Genomic DNA, 26746 nt, shown 5'->3' with positions numbered 1-26746 from the left:
CTAGCTAGAGCCCTGGACTCCCCTGGGACGCCGCCCTTGTCAGGGCCGCGCAGGACCGAGCCAGCGGCGTGGTCCCGAGAACCAGAGCTAGTGCTCTGGGACTCCGGGTACCGTAGCCCGACTTACCAGTGTCGGGCCAGACAGCCTCCCCTAGCCCGTTAGTGGAGGACTAGGAGGTAGGTCAGAGATATCTAGCAGTGTATTCCCAGCTAGCCGGGTGAGAGGGCCGATACCCCCTCTAGTATTGTATGTCCACAGTTGTGACTACTTGTACGGAATAAATACGTGTGCCTCACCAACGGTGTCCAAGAGTCATCAACGGTACTTCATCTGGTGTCAGAACAACTACGAACATGGACACGCGCCGGACAGCTCGAGCCGGAGTACCGTAGGTGGAGGACACCGCTGAAATTGTCGAGCCCGAGACGGCTCAACAAGACATCGTGCAGCCGGGGCCGGACGCATTCTTACCGGGGCATCAGGATGAAGAGGAGCCGCCATCAGAAGGGCTGAGGCTGGCTCACGCAAGGCTGGCGGAGCTGCTTTACGCCGCTGCCGCCACACTCGAACACATCACGCGGCTGGGGGCTGGTGGACCACCACGGGGCGAGGAGAACCGACGTCCGATGCGCCTTCCCGCCATCTCAACGGATTCAAACTTTGAATCTCCCGCCATCGCCGCAGCAGCTGCTGAGGGCGTGGCCGGCCTGAACCTCGGGTCCAACATCGCTCTCGCTGGGGCTGCCGCGTCACCGCCAGCGGAGGGAGCGTCATCACGGCTGCGACAGGCGATACCATCTGCCGTTCGCGCCGAAGCGCAGCCGAGTTACGGGGACAGCAGCCTGCGAGCTTCCATGGCGACCGCTGCGCTGCACCAACAGCTGCCTCCGCTCAAAGAGTTTGTTGGCGCGGAGGGCGACTGGGGCGGCTTCCAGCGACGCTTCCTTGCCCACCAAGAAATGGCACGGTGGTCGGATGCTGAGGCTCTCTGCGCGCTGCCGGCGCTCCTCGACAGCGACGCACTCGCCGCCCTTACATCGGCGCCGAGGGAGAAGCGCTCCACACTACAGATGGCGCTGCAGTTGCTGGCCGGGGTCTACGGACCTTCAGCGGAATGCAGGCAGCAGTTTTACGATCGCCAGCGGGGTGCAAAGGAGTCGCCCCTGGCGTACAGGACGAGTCTCCTGGCACTGGCGAAGACGGCCTTCCCTCGAATGGACGACGACGGCGTGGACGCCATGGTCACAGAAAAAATCCTCCTGCTGGCAGACGACCTGGACATCGCCGTCGTTGCACAGGAGGACACGGAGATGAGTTCCCTCCAGGCTGCGCGGCTCCTCCACGCCAACCTGCTGTCACAGCGTCGGAAAGCCAGCAGGGCAGCGGCCGGGCGTGCGGTGGCTGCAGCCACCCTCCCGGCGGAGGAGGTTTACGCCGTCGACCGTCGACGGCAGCAGGGGACGGGAGCACGGTCGGGCCGGGATGGGTCGAGCCGCTTCGACCGTCCGTCATCGCCGCCGGCGCTCCCGCGTTGCTTCAACTGCGGCGTCCGGGGCCATGTCGCCTCGGGGTGCCGCTCTCCTCGGCAGCGCGGGACGACGCCTCGACAGGACGCCGGCCCTCCTCCTCCCAAGCTCCATCAACATAATCCGGCGAGTCGCGGCACCCCTCATGTTTGGCCCAAGCACACACTCGTCACACACTCGCACACTGCAACGAACGGGGGGCCGACATTGCGCTGCGACGGGCCAACACGCACCACTATGGGGACTCAAATCAAACCCAGGCAGTGGTCCATGTTGGCCCATCGCGTTGTGGCCGCGTCGTCGGGGTCGTCGGCCGTGGTGGGACACATTGACGGGGTGGAGGTACGCATCCTGGTCGATACGGGGGCATCGGCGACCATAATTTCCGAACTCATTTACAATATTCTACCTGTCCAGATCCGTCCTTTACTGCCGGTTAACGTCCCATTCTATGCTGCTAACGGGGGCTCTCTTGGCATCATTGGACAGATTCGAGCGCAAATTTGTATCGGGGATATCAAATTGTCGGGCCCGATTTTTGTTTCCTCCTCGCTGGCGGTTCCGTGCCTGCTGGGGACGGACTTCTTGGGCAAAATGCCGATTCGTATTTTAATAGACCAGGGATGCATTGAGCTCCCGTCGGGACGACGCATGGCGTTCCTGCCTTCCCCTACTGCGGCTCGGACGGCGTTCGTAACAGTACCAGCGTTCGTCGTTAAAACAGTTTGTGTGCCGCCGGGAGCTCAAATGTTGGTGCCTCTAAAACTTCGTCGGCCCTTCGCTGAGGGCATTGGGGACCAGGGAATTCTGCTGGGACCATCTAGGGCCGGGGTTAGTGGACCTCATTTGATTCCGGCCCAGACCATCGTAAGAGGGGACGGGGACCCTTTCATCGCGGTCCTCAATGTGGGGTCGCAGACAGTGGTAGTTCCTCAAGGGACGGTGCTTGCTCACGCGACGCCGGTGCCCTGCGAGGAACCTGTTGCGAATCACGTCGGCACTGCTCTCCGGCCGCACCCACATTCGGACAGCGATGGAGGGTGGCTCGATGCGCTTTGTGCGGGATCGACGGACCTGTCAAATTCAGAGCGCCAACAGCTTAGAACGCTACTGCGGGAATTTTCTGACGTTTTCAGTCGGGACAAATACGATTTGGGTTGCACTCATCTGCTGCGTCACCATATTGACACGGGTGACAGCACGCCAATACGCCAGAATCTGTTTCGGTTAAGTCCCGCCGAAAAGGACCATGTCAAATCGGCTATTGATGACATGTTAGCCGCCGACATCATTTCTCCTTCCACCAGCCCTTGGGGAGCGCCGATCGTCCTGGTTAAAAAGCAGGACGGCTCGTTGCGGTTTTGCGTTGATTTTCGGTGCCTTAACAAAATTTCGGTTGCCGACGCATACCCGCTCCCACGGATGGACGAATCGCTGGACGCCTTGGCGGGAGCACGATTCTTCTCCACACTGGATTTACTTTCGGGATTCTGGCAGCTTCCTCTGGACGATGATTCAAAGCCTAAAACTGCTTTCCGTACACCGCACGGCCTGTTCCAATTCAACCGGTTGCCGATGGGCTTACACTCAGCGCCGGCAACTTTCCAGCGTTTGATGGAATTGGTTTTGGCTGGATTGCAATGGGAGTCGTGCCTGATTTATTTGGATGACGTTATCGTCTTTAGTAAAACTTTTGACGAACATCTCCAGAGGTTGCGGGCGGTTTTCCTAAAGATGCGGGCTGCTAATTTGAAATTCAAACCCCAAAAATGTCATTTGTTACGCGATTCGGTGCGTTATTTGGGGCACATCGTGGGGCGCTCAGGTATTGCTACCGATCCCGCCAAAACGCAGTGTGTCAGCTCCTGGCCGACTCCCACCTCGGTGGGAGAGGTCAGGAGTTTCATTGGCTTCGCGTCGTATTACCGACGGTTTCGTCGCTGATTTTGCGACGATTGCCAAACCCCTACACGCTTTAACATCAAAAGGGATTCGGTTCCACTGGGGTCAGGAGGAGGAGGCTGCTTTCTGCTCCCTTCGGGACGCCCTGGTAAAAGCTCCTCCCTTGATTTACCCCGATTTTTCGGAACCATTTTTGCTCGACACCGATGCGAGCAACACGGGTATTGGGGGCGTGCTTTCCCAGGTGGTTGACGGCGTGGAACGGGTGGTTGCGTACGGCAGTCGGGTGTTGTCTCCAGCGGAGCAAAGATATTGTGTCACCTGTAGGGAACTGTTGGCAATTGTCTATTTCATCCAACAGTATCGCCCATATCAGGCCGGTCGGCATTTCACCGTCCGCACAGATCATGCGGCACTGCAGTACGCCCTGTGAGTTCAACAGCCATCGGGACAATTGTCCCGATGGTTGGAGATCCTCCAGGATTTTGATTTCGAAACCACCTACCGTAAGGGCGTTCGCCACACCAACGCGGACGCTCTGTCGCGCATGCCAACCACCTCCGAATGTGCATGCCTCCTGGGGTCGGGACGTTGCAAGCCAGCAGGGGACATGCCGGTTCCGGTCCTGGCGGCCGCCGCCGACGACGAAACATTGCTTCCAAATTCTATCGCACAACAGGGAAAAGATTCCCTGCTGGGTTTGCCTGTTAATGAATGGGGGCGCCTCCAGATGGAGGATACCTCCCTCCTCGCGTCGCGTCGTCGCGCCGGGGAGGCGGGGCGGGGGACGGGTGATGCCGACGCATGGGAAATGCACGCGGGGTTGCTGATGCATTGGGACGGGAAATCCCATCGACACCGGCTGGTGGTCCCTTCTGGGTTACGGGGTAGGGTGGTGTGGGCTGCTCATGAGCGCCTCCTCCACCTGGGTACCCAAAAGACCCTCGCCTTGCTCCAGCTTGATTTTTTTTGGCCAGGCATGACGAGGGATGTCGCAGATCTGTTGGCATCATGCCCTCGGTGTGCGCAGCGAAAACCACCAGCACGGGAGTCAAACCCGCCTTTGCAGTCTATCAGAGTCTCCAGAGTGAACGAACTTGTCGCGCTGGATATTCTGGGGCCATTTCCCGCCACCCCTAGGGGCAATAGATATTTGTTGACCGGGGTGGAATACTTTACGCGCTGGCCTATGGCCTGGCCCCTGGCCAACCAGTCGGCAGCAGCCATCGTGGAGGCCTTTGTCCAAGGTTACGTCATGGACAAAGGTGCTCCGGAGCGGCTGCTGACCGACCAGGGAAAACATTTTTCCGGCAAACTCCTCCAACAGGTCTGTGAGCTCCTGGGAACGAAAAAAATTCGTACCTCTCCCTATCACCCGCAAACTGACGGGATGGTCGAGCGTCTGCATCGAACCATCACGTCTATGTTGTCGCAAATTCAAGGGGTCCTGGCAGCATACAGATTGGCCCCCCATGCTGCGACGGGATTTTCACCCTTCTTCCTCATGTATGGCCGCGAACCTGACCCACCTGTTCGGGCACAGCTGCAGATCCCCGCGCCGCTGGGAAAAACTAAATTGGCCGACCATGTTAAATTTAACCTTGCGAAATTGACTGAGGCACGGGATGCTGCCATGCTAAATTCCGACAGGCGTCAGAAAGCGAATGAGCGCCTCAGACTGGGTCGCACGCACGTGCTACAGTGGAAGCCGGGGGACAGGGCATGGCTGCACTGTCCCCAGGTACCACTCGCGACCTCCTCAAAACTGGCTGTCCCGCCCCCAGGTGCACCAGGAATGACGGGCTCCCGCCCAACAACCCCTACGGGGGATGCCGAGGGTCTCGCGACATCAAGCGCAGACTCACTTCGAAATGGACAACTGCCACCGGATGGTCCGCCATCCGGGGTTGCCCCGTGTGACGGGCCTGCGGCAAGGACGCGCGCAAGAATGCGCAGACTCTTGTGATGCACAAAAAGAAGAATTTTTATTTTATTTTTTATTTTCACGTGTATGGTTACTGTGCGCTGCGTCGGTGGTGTGCTCCTGGCACATTGTGTTGTGTTGTGTGTGTGTTGGGGGTTCCTTGCGATTTGTATATACGTTGCTTTTACGGAATTTGTATTTATTCGGGGGGGGTGCGTCGGGTTGTTTTTCCTTCGGGGTTTTCTGGTTCTTGTTGTTGTTCTCTTCGCGTTATGTTGAAAAATAGTGAGGCACACGCGCGGTCAGGGGGTAAATGCGCTTTTATTGTCGTTTTTTTTGTATGTTGGCAGCCGGGACGGCTGCAAGCTATGCGGGGGGGGGTGATGTAGGGGTGTTAGAGAGAGAGCCGTTATGCATGGCAGCTTATGGGAAACAAACACAGTGGGCGGGGCTACGTGAGTGCACGGGGGGGGGGTGCTCTCAACGACGTCCGCACCAGGCAGCCCGGGGCCCCACCCCTCAGCGGGGGTGGAGTATAAAGGGGGATGTGTCAGAGGGCTCGGGGCAGAATGTTAAAGCTAAACCAGTGAAGACCGAAGATCGTCTAGCTAGAGCCCTGGACTCCCCTGGGACGCCGCCCTTGTCAGGGCCGCGCAGGACCGAGCCAGCGGCGTGGTCCCGAGAACCAGAGCTAGTGCTCTGGGACTCCGGGTACCGTAGCCCGACTTACCAGTGTCGGGCCAGACAGCCTCCCCTAGCCCGTTAGTGGAGGACTAGGAGGTAGGTCAGAGATAGCTAGCAGTGTATTCCCAGCTAGCCGGGTGAGGGGGCCGATACCCCCTCTAGTATTGTATATCCACAGTTGTGACTACTTGTACGGAATAAATACGTGTGCCTCACCAACGGTGTCCAAGAGTCATCAACGGTACTTCACAATGAAGAAATAAGCAGAAATAAGTGTAAATGAAAGAGCAGCAGTACGCACAGGTAAGTTGAGAAGCAGGCTACAGTCTAGATTATAGACTGCCAGTATGCCGACTCAATGACATAAGCATTGCTACAGTCGACATAAAAAGCTGGCAATACGGGCAGCAGCTGAAAAAGCAGAATACAGTCGACATGAAAGGCTGGCAGTACACTGAGTGAGGTAAAGAAGCAGGAAACAGATTATAGACTGGCATACACTCATAATGGTAAAAAGGAAAATGAGCAGTGTAGATAATAGAGTGCCAGTGCACTGACGTTAATTAATCAGCAGGCAGCAGGCCACATCACAGACTGGCAGTAGACCGTTGCAGCGTCATTAAAGCACAGCTAAAAAAGGAAATATTTAGCAACCTAATAATGAAAAATTAGTTTTGTGCACACAAACATTATTATTGTAATATCTGCCAACGTATTTGTTTAATAATACGAAACAACAATACTACAATAATGCTATTTAAGCGCTGTAACAATATTAATATCTACGGAAGTTATAGCAGTAACTGCATGCATCGTGTTGGCGGGGGGGACGAAGAGGACATGACACTGTGAAGAAATAGCCGCAGCGTTATGTGTATATTTATTGCATGTTAAACGCATAAAAGAAAATGTCGCCCGTGAGCTCGACCGAACGCGCATCACTTGGCAGGGTACGCCCCCCCCCCCACGCAATTGACGTGAGTTGGTACGGTTGATGTCGCGCAATAAATACATAAATAAAGCGCAATCCCACCAAATCGTTAATTTAACTAATTTAGAGGTGACGGACGTGAAAAAGGAATAGCCTATTCCCACCACGGGGCTTAGAGCGTGCCGGCTGGCAATTTTTTTTCGACATAAACCCACCGTTCGAGAGCCAAATCCCTCGCAAGCGTGCACGCGGAGACTTTTATATATGAAAAGATCATATTACTCCAGTAAAATTAATATTTTATTTGAATTATTATGATTTTACATCTAAATTGAAAACTAATTTCTTTAGAACAGATTTTTACGTTTAGTTTGTTGTCCTTTCAGCACCTCCGATTAGGACGGTTGTCTATGTATAGTGTGAAAGAAGTTGAATGCACGTGCATACATACATCAGCAGGGGCTCGGATCAAAGCACAACCTCTTGCCTACCAGAAAAGGGAGATAACTTAACCTGGCTACCGTGGCATTCCCTCCCCTTCCACTCTCCCCAAGGTGCGTCAATTCGAGCCACGTGACCCAGGGACGCCTCAGCTTCGTGTGGAATGACAGAGGCTCGAGGGCGAAGCACGACATCAGCTTCTGGAGTGTGGAGAACGATCCAATGTTGACTGGTGAGGCCTGGGGTGGAGAGAGTCACTGGCTCCCTCCCGTTAGTTAACTGCCCTGTCTGGGATGCTGGAGGGCGTGGGTTCAATCCGCGACCTTGATGATGCCTGTTGCTTATTTGGAGTCCACGTGGATTTTTCAACGGTTCCTCTGGTTTTTCTCCCTGCACATGTAAAATCAACATCAGGCATTTAGAGTGTTTGGCTGATTCTGTAAATTCCACGCGATCAGCCACTTCGCAGATCCGCTATAATTCGCGATGGTCAGGTAAAGAGGCCTTACCTAGTAAAATAAAAATAGTTTAATCGTTTAGTAATCGTCAAAAAAAATATGTTACTTTTTGTTGTTCGTCCTACCACCGCTCCCTGTTTCCTCGGTGCTTGGCTTCACGGCGGCAGGCATCACGGCGGGGACGTTCATCTCTCACGCGAGCCACAGCGACCTGCGCATCGTGCCCGCCGTGCTGGACGCGAACAAAGCCATTCTCTCCGCGTTCCTGCCGATCTCGTCAGAGGTGGCTCTCGTCCTGTACAACACGGACAGAGTGACAGAGATGTGGAACGCTAGAGGTACGGGGTGTATACATATGTAGTGGTGGTGTTGACGTGCGCCGACTGTGACAGTGATGGATCACGGGGCGGCGCGGGGTGCGGGGTTGGGCACGCGTTGTGGGCGTGGTGTGGACGCGCGCGCCGGGAGTGACAGATGACGGGGCGGCGCGGCGTGGGTGGTGAGGCACGCTGAGATGTGGGAAAACAGGATCGTAGCCAGCGCCCAGTGATTGGTCGAATAGGATGGGTGCTCGCAGCGACGTCCGCAGGTGGGGTATAAAGGGGGACGCGCGAGAGCACTCGGGGAGAGTTACCCAGTTGAAGACCAGAAGACGGAGTTGAAGACCTAGTGCCCCGAGACCCCTAGTCCCGCCGTCCTTGTAGGGACCGGGGCCCTGTGTGGCTCGGAGGCGAGACTGTGGGACCCGGGGTCCGACGCCCACGTGGGTCGGGCTGGGGACCCACAGTCAAGACGGACACCCCGGGCAGGGAGTGTCCAGAGTAGCTCAGTGGGCGTTAGTCGCCAGGGTAGCTAAGTGGGTGTTGGTCACCCGAGTAGCTCAGTGGGCGTTAGTCGCCAGGGTAGCTAAGTGGGTGTTGGTCACCCGAGTAGCTCAGTGGGCGTTAGTCGCCGAGTAGCTAAGTGGGTGTTGGTCACCCGAGTAGCTCAGTGGGCGTTAGTCGCCGAGTAGCTAAGTGGGTGTTGGTCACCCGAGTAGCTCAGTGGGCGTTAGTCGCCAGGGTAGCTAAGTGGGTGTTGGTCACCCGAGTAGCTCAGTGGGCGTTAGTCGCCAGGGTAGCTAAGTGGGTGTTGGTCACCCGAGTAGCTCAGTGGGCGTTAGTCGCCAGGGTAGCTAAGTGGGTGTTTGTCACCCGAGATACTAAGTGGGTGTTAGTCACCTGTGAACGAGTTTGGTAAAATAAAGAGTGTGCTACCCGTGAAGTCGTCTCCCGCCGAGTTACTACATTACAACTGGCGTCAGAAGTAAACCTGTCTTCAAGAAGAATGGACACGAGGAAGACTACCCGTACCCACGAGCGAGGTCGGGACGACGACGGCGTACCGGGGACACCAACCTCGGGAGGAGAGGACGAGGAGTTGCCGCCGATGCAGCACTTCGCGGTGATGGCCGACGCTCCGCTCGCCTCCGACACCAGCCTCCAAGACGCACACTCCCGGTTGGCGGAGTTGCTACTCGCCGCCGCCGCTGTCTTGGCGGACATCTCCGTTCCGGCGAGCGAAAAAACGGCTGCGGGGTTGGTGGAGAAAGCGAGGTTGGAGGGATCCCGCCAAAAGGCGCTTCGCGCCAAAAGTCTGGAAGTTGCCGCCGTTTTTGAGGGGCCGCCATCGATTGGCGGGAAGCACGGACACCACGTGGCCGGAGACCTCCGCTCAGCGCAGCCCACGTCATCGGCGCGCGCCGGAGCTCTCCATTTTGCGCCTGACGACCGAGCCGACATTTTACACAACTACAGCGGAGCGCGGGAAAATCTCTCCGACGTCGACGACGATCGGGTCCTCCAGCAAAGATTGCCCGCGCTGTCGGCGTTCAAGGCGGATGGGGGCGACTGGGGAGCCTTCCAACGAAGGTTCCTCGCTCATCAGGAAATGTCGGGGTGGTCCGACACCACTGCCCTGCGTGCGTTGCCAGCGATGCTCGACGACGACGCGCTTGCAGCCTTCACATCTGCTGCAAGGTCGTCCCGCTCTACGCTCCAGGCCGCACTACACCTGATGGCGAAGGTGTTCGGACCGCCCTCCACCTGTCGCCACCAGTTCTACGATCGGCGGAAGGTGGCTGGAGAAACGACGCTCGCCTATCGCACAGCGCTGCTCGCCTTGGCGGACGCTGCTTTTCCCCGCATGGACAAGGAGGGGAAGGACGCCATGGTGACGGAGCAGCTGCTGGCGTTGGCCCACGAGTTGGGGGTCCCCATCAATGTGGCGGACGAAATGGATATCTGCTCCCTGGCGATCGCCACGAGCATTCACGCGTACGAGGTCCTCAAACGCAAGCCGGGGGTCGTCTGCAAATGGGCGGGGAACGCGGCACTGGCCGCCACGATCGCCGAACCTCAGCCAGCTGCGGATCAGGAGCAGGCCTTCGCTGCATCGCGTCCGGGGGAGTGGAGAACGGGAGGTCGTTCGCCCACACGTTCATCCCGCAAGCTGGAGCAACCGAAACCTACGACGTCCCTCGTCGTCTGCTACAACTGCGGCCTTCGGGGTCACGTCGCAGCCGGGTGCCGGGCCCCGCGTCAGCGCGCCACAGGACCACGTCGGGACGACGACCAGGCCCACAAGTCATCCCAACAAAACCCGGCAAGTCGCGGCACCTCACACGCTCGGTCCACAAACACGGCACATTCGGGTCGCCGCTTGGCGGTGGGGGGTTCGCGGCTGGGTGCCGGGGGTTCACTTCGGCGAGGGGGGTCCGTACACGGCCCGCAAGCAGTCGAGTGGTCCGAATTGGCCCACAGGATAGTGGCTGCGTCGGCCGGGTCGTCCGTGGTAACGGGGTTTATTGACGGGGTTGAGGTCCGGGTGCTTGTGGACACGGGTGCGTCGGCCACTATCATTTCGGACCTTATTTATAACATTCTTCCCGTCCAAAGTAGACCCCTTCTGCCAGTGGACGTGCCATTTTATGCGGCGAATGGGGGATCCCTGGGGATCATCGGCCAGATTCGGGCGACTATTTGCATTGGTGACATCAAATTGGCGGGCCCTATTTTTGTATCATCATCGCTGGCCGTTCCCTGTTTGCTAGGTACGGACTTTTTGTCCAAAATGCCCATCAAAATTCTCATAGATCAGGCCTGCATTGAGCTTCCGTCAGGTCGGCGGGTTGCGTTCTTGACGAGCCCTACCAAAATACGCACGGTTTGTGCGACGGTGCAGGCGCTGGCAACTCAGACTGTACGGGTGCCCCCGGGATCGCAAATGTTGGTACCCCTTCGGTTGAGGAAACCACTCGAGGTGGGTGCGGAGGCACAGGGGGTGCTGTTGGGGCCGTCTAACAGGGCCAGAAGGGGCCTCGACTTAGCGGTTGCTCAAACCATGGTGAGAGGGGACAGTGAGCCGTTCGTAATGGTCCTGAATACGGGGTCGCGGCCGGCCGTAATTGCGCAGGGAACTGTGCTGGCTCACGCCGCGCCGCTACCCGTTGAGGAACGGCTCGTGGCTCAAGCAGATTTCACTGTCGAGTCGCATCCTCCAAGTGATGAGGGGACAGAGTGGTTGGACTCGTTGTGTGCCGGTTCTGCTAACTTGTCCAAAGTGCAATTGGGAGCATTGAGGGGTTTGCTACTCGAGTTTGCTGACGTGTTCAGCAAACATAAGTACGATATCGGCTGCACGGACCTGTTGCGCCACCACATAGCTACAGGGGACGCGGCCCCTATTCGACAGAATCCCTTCCGGCTCAGCCCAGCCGAGAAGGAGCATGTGCAATCGGCGGTTAATGATATGTTGGCGGCCGATATCATTTCGCCCTCTTCTAGTCCGTGGGGTGCTCCTATTGTCCTAGTTAAAAAACAGGACGGGTCCTTGCGGTTTTGTGTCGATTTCCGCCGCTTAAACAAAATCTCGATGGCGGATGCGTATCCGCTCCCCAGGATGGATGAGTCGCTGGATGCCTTGGCGGGAGCACAGTTTTTTTCCACACTCGATCTGCTTTCCGGATTTTGGCAATTGCCACTCGATAACGAGTCTAAACCTAAAACCGCTTTCCGGACACCTGGTGGCCTATTTGAATTCAACCGTTTGCCCATGGGCTTACATTCCGCTCCCGCCACGTTCCAGAGACTCATGGAATTGGTTTTGTCGGGCCTCCAATGGGATACCTGTTTGATTTATCTCGACGATATCATCGTCTTCAGTCGGACTTTTGAGGAGCACCTCCAGCGACTGAGAGCGGTGTTCCTCAGGATGCGTTCCGCTAAGCTTAAATTTAAACCGGCTAAATGTTTTCTGCTTCGGGAATCGGTCAGGTATTTGGGCCATATCGTGAGTCGTTCAGGGATCTCGACAGACCCTGCTAAGACGCACTGCGTCAGCTCATGGCCAACGCCAACCTCGGTCACGGAGGTTCGCAGTTTTATTGGTTTCGCCTCCTATTACCGTCGTTTTGTCAAGCAGTTTGCCACCATAGCCAGGCCCCTGCACGCTTTGACGGCTAAGGGTGTGCGGTTTCACTGGGGGGCGGAAGAGGAGGCTGCGTTCTGCTCCCTTCGTGACGCCTTGGTGCAGGCTCCCCCCTTGTGTTACCCCGATTTCACACAACCGTTTTTGCTTGACACAGATGCCAGCAACACGGGTATCGGGGGGGTGCTCTCACAGGTGGTCGGGGGGGTTGAACGGGTGGTCGCCTACGGTAGTAGAGTTCTTTCCCCCGCCGAACAACGCTATTGCGTGACTCGTCGTGAATTGTTAGCGATTGTGTTTTTTACACAGCAATTCAGGCCGTATCTTTACGGCCGTCATTTTACGGTCCGTACGGACCATGCGGCTCTACAATACGCTATGCGCGTGGCACAGCCATCGGGCCAATTGTCCCGATGGTTGGAGGTCCTTCAGGACTACCAATTCACGACGATTCACCGCAAGGGATTGCGACACTCAAATGCGGACGCCTTGTCGCGGTTGCCACCGTGCACGGGCTGCACATGTTTGTTGGGATCGGCGAGGTGCAAACCCCCGGTCGCCGACACCCCGGGAGTTGCGCTCGCCGCCACTGACACCCCGGGAGTCGACGCCCCCACGGGGAGGGATTCGCTGTTGTCGTTGCCCCTCATTGAGTGGGGCCGTCTCCAAATGTCCGACAGCTCCCTACTTACGCTACGTCGAAAAGTTGGCGCTCCCGAGGTAGGGGATGCGCGGGTCGGTTCCTGGGTGTGCAGACAGGGCCTTTTGATGAAGTGGGACAACATGTCCCGGCGTCACGTGCTCGTTGTGCCTGTTGCTATGCGGGGTAGGGTCGTTCTGGCAGCTCATGAACGGCTCATGCATCTGGGTTTTCACAAAACGCTCGCCCTAATCCAGCGAGACTATTATTGGCCGGGGATGGGTAACGACGTGGCGAATATTCTTAAGGGATGCGTAGGGTGCGCCAAAAGAAAACCGCCACCATTGGCAGCTAATCCACCGCTGCAATCCATTCAAGTTTCGCGCACAAACGAATTGGTTGCGTTGGACATCTTGGGGCCCTTTCCTGCTACACCGAGGGGAAATAGGTTCCTGCTGGTTGGCGTAGAATACTTCACCCGATGGCCCATGGCATGGCCACTCGCCAACCAGTCGGCTGCAGCGGTGGCGGACGCCTTCGTCCAGGGTTATGTTTTGGACAAGGGCGCCCCCGAACGCTTGCTGACGGATCAAGGAAAGAATTTTTCGAGCGTTTTGTTGCGCGAGGTGTGCGACCTGTTGGGTACAAAGAAAGTGCGTACTTCCCCCTACCACCCGCAGACTGATGGGATGGTTGAGCGTCTGAACAGGACGATTACGTCTATGTTGTGCCAACAGGTCTGCGACGATCAGGTTGATTGGGACTTACAGGTGCCGGGGGTGCTCGCAGCCTATCGCATGGCCCCTCATGCGGCGACGGGGTTTTCCCCATTTTTTCTTATGTATGGGCGGGAGGCCGATCCGGCCATGGACGTCCAACTGGGGATTTCCCAGCCACGTGCAAAATCAAAATTGGCAGACCACATCAAATTTAATATCGCCAAATTGACTGAAGCGCGGGAGGCGGCGAGGTTGAATTCGCGGTCTCGGCAAATCGCGAACGAGAGATTGCATGGGCGGAGGGTGCATACGCATGATTGGAAACCAGGCGATAAGGCCTGGCTGCATTGTCCACATGCACCGTTGGCTACGTCCCCCAAATTGTTGAGACCTTGGAGGGGACCGGTGGAAATTGTGCGGGTTGCACGACCCCAGAGTATACAGATTAAATGGGAAAAACGCCGTTGGTACGTGCACCCCTCCCGACTGAAGCCCTATGCCGCACCGTGTGACCCCGTTCTGTGCCGTAACGACCGGGCGTGTTATGTGACCGTCGACTTGGGGAGGGAGGTGTCGCAGGTTGATCCTCACGTGTCTCCACCTGACCCACCCCCAGGTGCCTCGGGCTTGACGGCTGCTGACCGTCGGGAACCTGAACCCCGCGGCACGCACGGGTCCTCGATGCCTGGCCAATGTCTTCCTGAACTGCCGGCACCACCGGACGTTCAACCGCGTCTGGTGCCGTACGACGGACCGGCAAGGCGGACTCGGGCTAGGGCACAACAATTTTCATGAAGACATTTTTTTTCGACACCGAGCTCGCCCGGTGTTCCCCTCTGCCGGGGTAATGTCCCGTTGTAGGGACGCTCGGAAAGAATGGGACGCTGCACGAGTCGAGAGAAAAAAAAAAAATTTCCATTTATTTTTCTTTCTGCATACACATTGCTATTGTCACTCGCCGGATTGTATATATTGTTCTGTTGCCGCGGTGGCATTGGTTCATGGTTGCGGATGGTAGTGTTCGCGTTGTGTTGTGTTGTTACGTTAGTTGTTGTTGTGTTGTGTTACGGGGCACACAGGGGGGTTTGTATATTTTTATAGCAGCCGGGTCGGCTGCGAGCTATGTGGTAGGGGGTGATGTAGTGGTGGTGTTGACGTGCGCCAACTGTGACAGTGATGGATCACGGGGCGGCGCGGGGTGCGGGGTTGGGCACGCGTTGTGGGCGTGGTGTGGACGCGCGCGCCGGGAGTGACAGATGACGGGGCGGCGCGGCGTGGGTGGTGAGGCACGCTGAGATGTGGGAAAACAGGATCGTAGCCAGCGCCCAGTGATTGGTCGAATAGGATGGGTGCTCGCAGCGACGTCCGCAGGTGGGGTATAAAGGGGGACGCGCGAGAGCACTCGGGGAGAGTTACCCAGTTGAAGACCAGAAGACGGAGTTGAAGACCTAGTGCCCCGAGACCCCTAGTCCCGCCGTCCTTGTAGGGACCGGGGCCCTGTGTGGCTCGGAGGCGAGACTGTGGGACCCGGGGTCCGACGCCCACGTGGGTCGGGCTGGGGACCCACAGTCAAGACGGACACCCCGGGCAGGGAGTGTCCAGAGTAGCTCAGTGGGCGTTAGTCGCCAGGGTAGCTAAGTGGGTGTTGGTCACCCGAGTAGCTCAGTGGGCGTTAGTCGCCAGGGTAGCTAAGTGGGTGTTGGTCACCCGAGTAGCTCAGTGGGCGTTAGTCGCCGAGTAGCTAAGTGGGTGTTGGTCACCCGAGTAGCTCAGTGGGCGTTAGTCGCCGAGTAGCTAAGTGGGTGTTGGTCACCCGAGTAGCTCAGTGGGCGTTAGTCGCCAGGGTAGCTAAGTGGGTGTTGGTCACCCGAGTAGCTCAGTGGGCGTTAGTCGCCAGGGTAGCTAAGTGGGTGTTGGTCACCCGAGTAGCTCAGTGGGCGTTAGTCGCCAGGGTAGCTAAGTGGGTGTTTGTCACCCGAGATACTAAGTGGGTGTTAGTCACCTGTGAACGAGTTTGGTAAAATAAAGAGTGTGCTACCCGTGAAGTCGTCTCCCGCCGAGTTACTACATTACACATAGATAGATAGACACACACAGATAGACAGCTATTGATACACGCATAGATAGACACCCAGAGGCAAACACGCAGATAGACACCCATTGACACACACATAGAAACACAGAGTTAAACACACGAAAATAGACACAAACAGATAAACACCTATATACACATAGACAGACACACAGGGATAGACACGCATGGATAGACACACAGCGATAGCCACATAGAGATAGACACACAGGGATAGATCCCGTACAATACTGCCAGTGTGACAGAGATCTGGAACGATAGTGGTACGGGGTGTACACACAGATAGACACATGCAGATATACACCAATATACACACACAGAGAGACACATAGAGATATACACATAGAGATGGACACAGGGAGAGATCCTGTACAACATGGAGGGCATGATGGAGATCTGGAATAATATGGCTATGGTAGGGGCACACCCCCCGCCTCCCTATAGACACAAGTAGACAGAGTGAGATAGACAGACAGATAGACACACAGATAAACAGAGAGATAGACATGCAAAGATCCATAGACACACAGAGAAATCCCCATAGACACACAGAAAGACACACAGATACCCTTAGACATACAGATAAATTAATAGACACACAGATAGACACAAATAGACCCATAGACTCACAACACAGAAACCCCAATGCTGACAATTCTCATCGGGTTCATGACTGTCATCGCAGGCAGCGGAGGGAAGTACGACGTTTCAATCTGGAGGGCGCAAGGCTGCTGCTCTCTGGGAGACATTGCCATGCCCAACTATAACCGGCCTAAGGGTATCCTCTTGAGAGAGATCATCCCCGGAACGCTGAGAAATCCGCTGTCTTTCGAGCGTGTCTGGACTGACCGCGGCTCGGGTGCGCACTGGGACGTCTCCATCTGGAAGCCGATCTGCCCACCATCGTACCATGCTCTCGGCTTTATCGCCGAAGGGAGCTATGGCCGCGTCCCCTCAGTGGAAACGGTGCGCTGTGTGAACACCTCACACGTCGTGCGGGGTGACTGGCAGTGGGTCTACGACGACACCAAGACGGGATCGGCGCAGGACGTCACGATATGGAAAGCCGTCGGCAGCAGTCAGACAGCCAACACCTTCAAGGCCGTGACGCGGCATGGCGCAATGGACACACCGTCATTCATCCTCAACCCGCGGTTCGTGTCGGTGCAGACTGGAGCTCCCGTGGCCAAGGTACAGCTCATGAACTTCATCTACGACTTCGCATCGCAGGTGGTGAGCAATGTCGACCCACTGGAGCTCACGACACGCACCATCGCCGAGAATTGTCGTGCTCCCCCGGGCAGTCCTCCACTTAACGTGAAGCGGAAGATCGACGTGACGGTCACGATGACTTCATCTTGGAGTGTGTCAACATCGCTGGCGGTTGGCGTGGAGGTGACTTTTGAGGCGGGCATCCCGCTGATCGCTAAGAACCAGGTGACGGTGTCCACAACCTTGACGAGGCAATGGGAGAAGACCATCACCGAATCCAAGTCAGTGACCGATTCGCTGGTGGCAACAATCGACGTCCAAGCCGGGAAATCAGTGTCGTACATGGTGACCGGCCGGCGCTACATCGGAAGCATCCCCTGGAAGGCCAAAATGACGACGACGTTCGAGGACGGGAGTTCAAACATCGACCAAGTGGGAGGCATGTTCGAGGGCATGCAGGTATCTGAGATCCACGTGTCAGCTGATGCACCACTGCCTTGCGCTTAAACTTCCCATGATGCTTGGCTTCAGGACTTGTCCCTTGTATGGCGAGACCTCAGTTGATGTGCTACGGGAGCAGAAGCAGTAGAAAAGTGTCCATTGGTTAGGCGAAAACTATTTCTGCCTCTAACTATATCATAATAAAAAATAACTGTATGTAGGTGTGTTAAACTTCTTTGGCACAATACGTAGCTAACCGTGTTAATAGGAGGTGCAGTGAAAAGACAACAAACTAAACACAAAAAGCAGTTCTACAGAAATGAGCTTGTTCTGTCTCTCTCTCTGTGTCTGTAATGCAACCGGCAAATTCAGGAAAAAGACAAAAACAGTTTGGCCCAGGTGGGTAGCAGTGGAGATTTTCTGCGTTGGGTTTTTCACGAGGTGTTTGTTTGTTTGTGAGTTCTTTTGAATGCCATTCAGCTCTCAAAGCTTCCTCGTGAAGAAAGGTTGCACTCGCATTGTTGAAGGTTTAACGCACGGCTCCAGAAAAGCCTTGTTGTCCTTCTGCACTTCCGATTAGCACGGTCAGCTACGTATGGTGCCAAAAAGTTCACTATATACAGTACGTACAGACAGTGTGACAGCATAGGCAGCAAAAGTGTTCTGGTCAACTGGGGATATTATTATTATGATATATCCGGTCATCCTTGCAGCAGCAGATTTGGCTCTCCATTTGTAATAAATGATATTGACGACACACAGCTTGGTCTCCGTCTCTCTTTTATTCTTTGTTATGCCGCTCACACTCCGCTGGTCCCGACAGTGCACCGGCTGTTCCTCTTGCGCCCCACGCGCCCTTCCTGTCAGTCGCACTCCTTCCTGCTCCCGCACACCGTTGGCTGACGGTGTGCTTGGAGTCGTCTCCAGCCACGTGGCTGATGGCGCAGGAGACCTCCCACGACCCAACGTGGTCCCACTCTGTGACTACGCCAACTGACCTCGAGCCTCTTCCGGATCCCCCATATATTCCCCTCCCCACGTCATCCTGTCTCCACCTTCCACCACGCCCTTTCCGAACCTTCCAGATTACGCCCTTCACTTAGCGTCCCCCCCGGCTCCGCCCTTAGGCTCCGCCCCTGATCTTCCGGGCATCTGATTGGACCGGAGGTGGGCGGCGGACCTTCCCATATGCCCACATTTCTGAGCCCCACCCCCAATACTCCGGGCCGTCTGATTGGCCCAGAGCTGAGCGGCGAAACCTCGCTTACGCTCGCATTACACATTGAACCTTAAAGATGGTCACCACATTGCGCGCTTTCAGATGCGCTTATGTGGCCTTCTAGAATGCTCTCCTTCCGATATTACGAAGCCTCCTAGAGCTCTGCTCTTTTACATCATCATTGAAAATGCATTTCTTTAGAACTGCTTTTTGTGTTTAGTTTCTTGTCCTTCCTCCGCACCTACGATTAGTTGGCTATGTATGGTGTGAAAGAAGCTCAATATAGATACATACATGATGCCATGCTGGTGAGGCAGAGGGGAGAGGTTGATTCGGCTCTGTGTACTCTATCACTGCACCGCTCAGAATCCACGCAGCTAAAAAAAGTAGATTGTTGTCGACCACTCAACAACCACGTTATCACGGTGCACGCATTTCCGCATTGTAATGGTGTATGTGTTATAACGGGAAGCACATTCTGCATTATAACAATGGTGCGAAAAATATTCCCTAATGGAAGAACTGCATTGTAGCAAAAACACGTGATAGTGTGATAACACTGCGCATTAATCACGACTCAAAGTAAACTGGCGCTGGGCAGTTGATTGGCCACTGGGCAGTTCATTACGTGACATTGCACCAGGGGTAGTTAGATTATAAATAAATAATTGTTTCGTACATTTCCGTATACATAACGGTAATTATAATTTGCAATTGTATTTTCGATCCGCAGCTGCCGGAATATTTTTCACAGGAATTTGTTTCATGTGTTAGTGGTGTGGTGGAGAAATGGTTTCTATAAAATAACACCAAGGTTGACACTTCCACAGTGTGGAAGAGAGGCTGCCACTACTCTTTCGGTAGCTGGACCAATACCGCTTGGACCTCTGTGGAATACAGGAGGTTTAGTGGACTGGTTTTGGTGAATATAAGGAGGCTTCCATTCCTGTATCAGAAGCTGTCCATGTACTGCTTGGACCTCTGGGGCATACGGGATGTCCGGTGGACTGGTTCTGGCTCCAGTCACCATGAGTGGTAAACTGTTCTCCACTCAGTACAGGAAACTGCCCATTCAACGCATGGCACCTGGGTCTATTCCATGACCTTCTCCTGTCAGCAGTCACTTCACATGACTGCCTCGTAGTGCACCTAGCCCGGCACAAGTGCCGTGGTGACGATACCACCATTTATTGGTAAATAGCAGCAGTTGTTAGGGGAAGGCGCAGAGCCCTGGGTCGATTAAAACAATCACTCACCGCCGATCTCAGCTACAGTCGGGAATTGATCTTGTTTCGCTGGGTTCATAGTGAAGTATTGGAAATGACGGCAGGAAACTCCTTGACGGGTAACACACTTCTTTTATTAAATCTTCACTTATCTCGATACAACGTGTAGTCTCTATTCTTCCGCGTACGGTCACCAGACACCGGTACAACTCGTAACCTCTTCTCTTCTTATAACACACCGTACTGAACTCGTGTAGACTCCAAGCCTCTAGCTACACACACCTCACTCGTCTCGTGTAGACTCGCCTCGTGTAAACCCTATGCCTCCGGCTACACACATATCACTTGTCTCGGGTAGATTCCTCTTGTGTAGACTCGTCTCGTGTAGACCCTACGCCTCTGGCTACACCTATACCACTCGTCTCGTGTAGACTCTAGGCCCCGGCTACACACTCGGCATGCTGACACTGCATGCTCACACTACCCCCGCCTCTGGGTTACACAGAGTCCCGGTCCTCTCAGGACAGCGGGACTAGGTACCGCAGGGCCCTGGCTCTTCTTCCCGTCTTCTGTCTAAGCTGGTTACACCCTCCTTGTGCGCCTGTGCGCATCCCCTTATATAGTCGTTCCTCCCGGGAGACGGAGCGGATGCGGACCTCGATGCGAGCATCGCTTGTTGGTGAACCAATCACAACGCGCTATCTCTACGATCCTTTCTCCCCAACGCGTGTTTTCACTCACCCCCCAATCACGCCGCGCTGCCACTCGCTCACTCCCACACCAGCACGTCACCGGCACCCAGCCAATCAACACCACACAACCCACGATCCCGCGCTGACCCCTGATCGCAACCCCAGCGCGTATATCACCACTACATCACCCCCCCCCCCACATAGCTTGCAGCCGTCCCGGCTGCTAACCAACAACCTCCCACATCGTTAACACAACAAAACCCCCCCCCCCCCAGTGTGCCCCGTAACACAACAACAACACAACAGCAACCTATGTACAATTTGACAATAAACGCAAGAAAAGTTAACAATACCACCCACAACACCTTATATGTATAAAAAAAACTATATACAGCCCGACGAACAACATAATAAAAGCAATTTCTAGAAAACGAACGCGCTCCGCGTCTCTGCAACTAACGAAGTGACGAGGTGCTCCCACTGCCTCGACTCCTCACGTGGCAGGTCAAACAAAGTAGCGCGACCTGGCGCGAGTCCGTCTGGCTGGTCCGTCATACGGGACGGGACACTGACGACCGTCAGGCGGCTCCGGCTGCTCTAGACGGCATGGAACGGGCCTGAAAGGCCCGGCCCCGCCGCGAAGATCCGGCCGCCGGTGGTCGGCAGCTGTCAGTTCCGAGACACCTGGGAGCAGATCAGGCGGAGACATGTGAGGATCAGGCAGAGACATTTCCCCCTTTGGGTCGTCGGTCACGTCACATGCTCGGCCCTCACGACACAATGGGAGGCCATATGGAGGCGAGAACGGTTTCAGTCGGGAGGGGTGGACGTACCACCGTCGTTTTCCCCATTTTATCTGAACGCACTGGGGCCGTGCCATGCGCACGATCTCCACGGGCCCCCGCCATGGCCTCAACAATTTAGGCGACGTAGCCAAGGGCGCCTGAGGGCAATGCAGCCAGGCCCTGTCACCCGGTTTCCATTCGTGCACGGACACCTTCCGTGCCCGCAGCCGTTCGTTAGTAATTTGGCGAGCCCGCGAATTAAGCCGTGCGGCCTCCCTTGCCTCTGTTAGCTTGTGAATATTGAATTTAATATGTTCCGCCAATTTAGAATTGGTTCGTGGAGCGGACAGGCCAAGCTGCGTTTCCATGGGCGGGTCGGCTTCCAGACCATACATCAAATAGAATGGGGAAAACCCTGTCGCTGCATGGGGGGCCATTCTGTACGCGGCAAGGACCCCCGGGACCTGCAGGTCCCAATCTACATGTGCCGCACACACCTGCTGGCACAGCATAGAAGTCAAAGTCTTGTGAAGTCTTTCCACCATCCCGTCTGTCTGCGGGTGGTACGGGGAGGTACGCACCTTTTTAGTACCCAATAAATCGCACACCTCTTGCAACAATTTACTCGAAAAATGTTTACCTTGGTCGGTCAGCAAGCGTTCGGGAGCCCCCTTGTCCAGGACATAGCCCTGGACAAAGGCGTCCGTCACAGCCGCTGCCGACTGGTTGGCGAGAGGCCACGCCATAGGCCACCGGGTGAAATATTCGACCCCCACCAACAGGTACTTATTACCCCTAGGCGTGACTGGAAAAGGCCCCAGAATATCGAGCGCAACGAGCTCGTTAGTGCGCGAGACTTGAATAGATTGCAGCAGTGGATTAGCTGCCACGGGCGGTGGTTTCCGTCTGGCGCACTCAACGCACCCCTTCAGAATATTTACCACGTCACTCCCCATTCCCGGCCAATAATAGTCACGCTGAAGCAGGGCAAGAGTTTTGTTTACTCCCAAATGCAAGAGGCGTTCGTGTGCGGCCAAAACAATTTTCCCCCTTACAGCCGAAGGCACCACCAGCGCGTGCCACCGGGACAAACTGTCCCATCTCATCAACATGCCCTGTTTAAGTACATAGGAGCCAGTTCGCTCCTGGTCCTCTTTAGGACCACCCACCCTGCGGCGCAATGCTAGCAGGGAGCTATCCGCCATTTGGAGGTGGCCCCACTCGCCCAGCGACAATGAGAGCAGCGAGTCCCGATCCTGACAAGTAGCGGGGACCTCCCCGATTGGCGCGCCCGCAGTCGCAGCCAATGTCCCCTTATCTTCCACAACCGGCGGTTTACAGCGCGCCGATCCCGATAGACACGCACATTTCTGACACGGCAACAATCTCGACAGGGCATCGGCATTTGTGTGTCGCAACCCCTTTCGGTATGTGGTCGTGAACTGATAGTCTTGGAGGACTTCCAACCACCGCGACAATTGGCCCGAGGGTTGGGCGACCCTCAATGAATACTGTAGCGCCGCGTGGTCCGTCCGGACCGTAAAGTGACGCCCATAGAGATACGGTCTGAACTGTTGTACAAAAAAAACAATGGCGAGCAGTTCACGACGGGTGACGCAGTAGCGCTGCTCAGCCGGAGACAACACCCTGCTACCATAAGCGACAACCCTTTCGACTCCCCCAACGACCTGGGACAGTACCGCCCCAATGCCCGTGTTGCTAGCATCCGTGTCTAGCAAGAAGGGACTCGCAAAATCCGGATAACGCAAGGGTGGGGCGCCCACCAAGGCGTTCCGAAGGGCGCAGAATGCGGCCTCCTCTTCCGGTCCCCATTTGAACTTCACACCCTTTGCCGTGAGAGCGTGCAAGGGTTTTGCAATAGTGGCGAAGTGCTCAACGAATCGGCGATAATACGAAGCAAACCCAATGAAACTGCGCACGTCTGCAACCGACGTGGGCGTCGGCCATGAACCGACACAGTCCGTCTTCGCTGGATCGGTAGAGATCCCCGAAGAGTCGACAATGTGACCCAAGTATCTAACGGACTTACGAAAAAGGTGGCATTTGGCCGGTTTAAATTTCAATTTAGCCGATCGCATTCGCAAGAACACCCCTCTCAATCGCTGGAGGTGTTCCTCAAATGTTTTACTGAAAACAATGACATCGTCAAGGTAAATCAAGCACGTTTCCCATTGCAAGCCTGACAAAACCAACTCCATAAGGCGCTGAAACGTCGCTGGAGAGGAGTGAAGTCCCATGGGCAACCGGTTAAACTGGAACAGGCCCCCTGGAGTCCGAAATGCTGTCTTAGGTTTAGACTCTTCGTCGAGCGGCAACTGCCAGAATCCCGATAACAAATCAAGAGTCGAAAAATATCGTGCACCAGACAATGCATCGAGGGACTCATCCATCCTGGGGAGCGGATACGCGTCAGCCACAGATCTTATTCAGGCGACGGAAATCTACGCAAAATCGCAAGGAGCCGTCTTGCTTCTTAACCAGCACAATAGGTGCTCCCCACGGACTGGAGGAAGGCGAAATAATGTCGGCTTCAAGCATATCGTTAACGGCCGACTGAACATGTTCCTTTTCGGCAGGACTCAGCCGGAAGGGATTTAACCTGACCGGTGCCGCATCGCCCGTGTCAATGTGGTGGCGTACAAATCCGTACACCCAATGTCATATTTATGCTTGCTGAACACATCAGAAAATTCCATTAGTAACTCGCGCAGCGCACCCAACTGCACCCCTGACAAATCGTCCGCGCCCGCGCACAGCGAATGGACCCATTCAAGGTCCTCTTTCAGTTCAATATTCTGCGTGGGGCTCGAATCAACATGCGCAACCAGCCGTTCCTCCGCAGGAACCCGCGCTGCGTGAGCCAGCACGGTACCCTGCTGAATGACGGCTGGCCGCGATCCAGCGTTTAAAACCATCACAAACGGATCCTTGTCCGCCCGAACCAAAGTGTGAGCCACCGACAGATCGACCCCTCCTACAGCCCTGTTAGAAGTGTAATAAAAGACTTGACCACGATCTCTGGCTCAGTGTCCTTTATTTGGTCCGTACTGTATTACCCACACGGCTGTCTCCTCTTTGCTCAGTCCCCACAGTACTGACTCCGATGTCTCTCTCTTCTCCACCAGCAGCCCCTCTGTTGGCCTCTGTCGCTCCTGTAGCCCCCACAGCAGCTCCGCTGCTGTTACTCACTCTCAGCCCCCCTGGCTGTAATCGCTGCTGCTCTTCTCCCTCTTGCTTACTCCGCAGCGCTGACAGCCTCGTGCTGTCTCTCTCTCTCTCTTCGTCGCTCCTGCGACTCTCTGCAGCCACACCGCTGCCTCTAACACACAGCCTTCCTGGCTGTACTCTCCGCAGCTTCTCACCACCCTTTAGCTCCCTGCTATTCTCCGGGGTTGGCTCCCGCTGGCCAACGGTGCCCCCTCCTCCCGTTCGCCCGCGCGGCCCCACTCTTTTCCATTCACACCCCGACTGACTTCTCTTTCCGGTTTTCCCACTTAAGGACCCCAACCTTTCACCCACGTCACCTGGCTCCGCCTCCCCGTGACATCACATCCGGAAGGTCGCTCACGCCCGCATTACACCACCCTCCCCCGTAGAAAAAACCCAGCCGACCTCGGCTGAACAATACCAAAGCGTAATGCGGTGAACCGACCTTCCGCGCTAAAGGACACCAAGCATGCAATATAACAACAGAACAATAACAACAAGTAACATCACGGACGTACAGAAAGCATGCAATAAATACAAGGGTAAGAACAAGAACAACAACACAACATACAATCAACGAAACGTAAGTGATTTAGAGCGTGTGCGGGTCGCCGGCCCGTCCCGGACGGTCGGCGGCCCGCTCGCAGAACGGGAACGCGATGGAACTCGATGAATGACAGGGGGTAATTCTCCTGTTGCGGTTGGAAGTCCACCAATGTCCCGTGTTCCCGAAGAATCAGTCTTGGCCGTGTCCTTTGAATGTGCCTGCGGCGGGGTCGGAAGGGCTGCAGGGCTCGAAGGTCTCGCAGACCTGGCAGGCGCCCTCCGAGCAGGGCCCCTCGTCCCCCTCGGTGTCACGGCCGACCTGTCTGGAACAGGTACGACAGGCGCTCGAGCAAGATCAGTGGACGCAGGCAGGGGAGAGTCGGCAGCAACAGACCCCGGCAAGGCAACATTGGGAGATGACGCATCACGTAGGGGAGCAACATATGGTTTCAACCGCGACGTATGAACAAACCAACGGCGAGAACCAATCTGAACGCGCGCCGACTGTGGATTGGGAACCTCAATGAGGCGCACAGGACCATGCCAAGGTTTGTGCAATTTAGGAGAGGTCCCCGGCCGCACCTGCGGGCAATGGAGCCAGGCCAGGTCACCAACCTTCCAGGGGCACTCCCCCTCGGACCGCCGAGCATACCGCTCGTTCCGGGCCTGGGCTTTGGCCGTAGCCACGCGGGCATTTTCCCGCGCCTCCGTGACCCGGCGAACCGTGTCCTGAATGTATTCAGGAAGTGGTTTACGAGGTCCCTTCACCCCAGTACCCAATTGCACATCCACCGGAGGCACGTTTTCCCGACCATACATAAGGTAAAACGGCGAATACCCTGTAGCCGCATGAGGCGTCATCCTGTACGCCGAAAGCACTCCGGGGATGTGCAGATCCCAATCTGATTGCTGTTCACTCACAGTATGGCAAAGCATGGCAGACAATGTCCTGTTCAGCCGCTCGACCATACCATCCGTCTGCGGATGGTATGGGGATGTCCGTATTTTCTTAGTCCCAAGGCCCGCGCACACTTCCGCCAATAATTTAGAAGAGAAATTTCGGCCCTGGTCCGTGAGGAGTCTCTCAGGCGCCCCCTTGTCCATAATATACCCAAACAAAAAGGCGTCGGTGATGGCTGCGGCCGACTGATCAGGCAACGGCCAGGCCATCGGCCAATGGGAGAGATACTCAACCCCTACCAGCAAATATTTATTTCCCCTCGCCGATGGTGGGAAGGGTCCTAATATGTCCAGTGCCACCAATTCATTGACTCGAGACACCTGAATCGACTGGAGAGGCGGCACGTAAGGATGTTTAGGCGGCTTACGTCGGGCGCACTCAGGGCACGCGCGCACGTGCCCTACAACATCTGTCGCCATGCCGTGCCAAAAATAATGACGTTGCAACGTCAACAAAGTCTTCTGCACCCCTAAATGTAAGAGTGTCTCACAATGGAGAGTCCTAATCAACTCGAATCGCAAGGACGTCGGTACCACCACACGCCAGCTTTCCTGGACCCCTTCTCGCCACATAAGCAGACCATCTCGGAGAGCGGTTCGCGGCCCCACAGCCGAACTCGGACTCCCATTGTCCCTCGTAGACCGCTTCCGCA

The 26746-nt window shown here is 55.8% G+C and overlaps 1 protein-coding gene across 1 annotated transcript in view; it reads left to right on the top strand.

Moving 5' to 3' along the window:
• The window catches only part of LOC144737523 (uncharacterized), a 33809-nt gene extending 15611 nt beyond the window's left edge, over positions 1-18198 (top strand). Inside the window, exons 4-6 of the mRNA XM_078620253.1 lie at positions 7522-7640; positions 8034-8204; positions 16470-18198. Coding sequence (XP_078476379.1) covers positions 7631-7640; positions 8034-8204; positions 16470-17503 — 1215 coding nt within the window. The 5' untranslated portion in view covers positions 7522-7630 and the 3' untranslated portion in view covers positions 17504-18198. The remainder of the gene's footprint in view (positions 1-7521; positions 7641-8033; positions 8205-16469) is intronic.
• The last annotated feature ends 8548 nt before the right edge of the window (positions 18199-26746 follow it).

This window comes from Lampetra planeri, chromosome 71, assembly GCF_965212315.1.
Source record: "Lampetra planeri chromosome 71, kcLamPlan1.2.h2, whole genome shotgun sequence".
NCBI lineage: Eukaryota > Metazoa > Chordata > Hyperoartia > Petromyzontiformes > Petromyzontidae > Lampetra > Lampetra planeri.
This window is presented reverse-complemented; position numbering and strand designations above follow the sequence as displayed.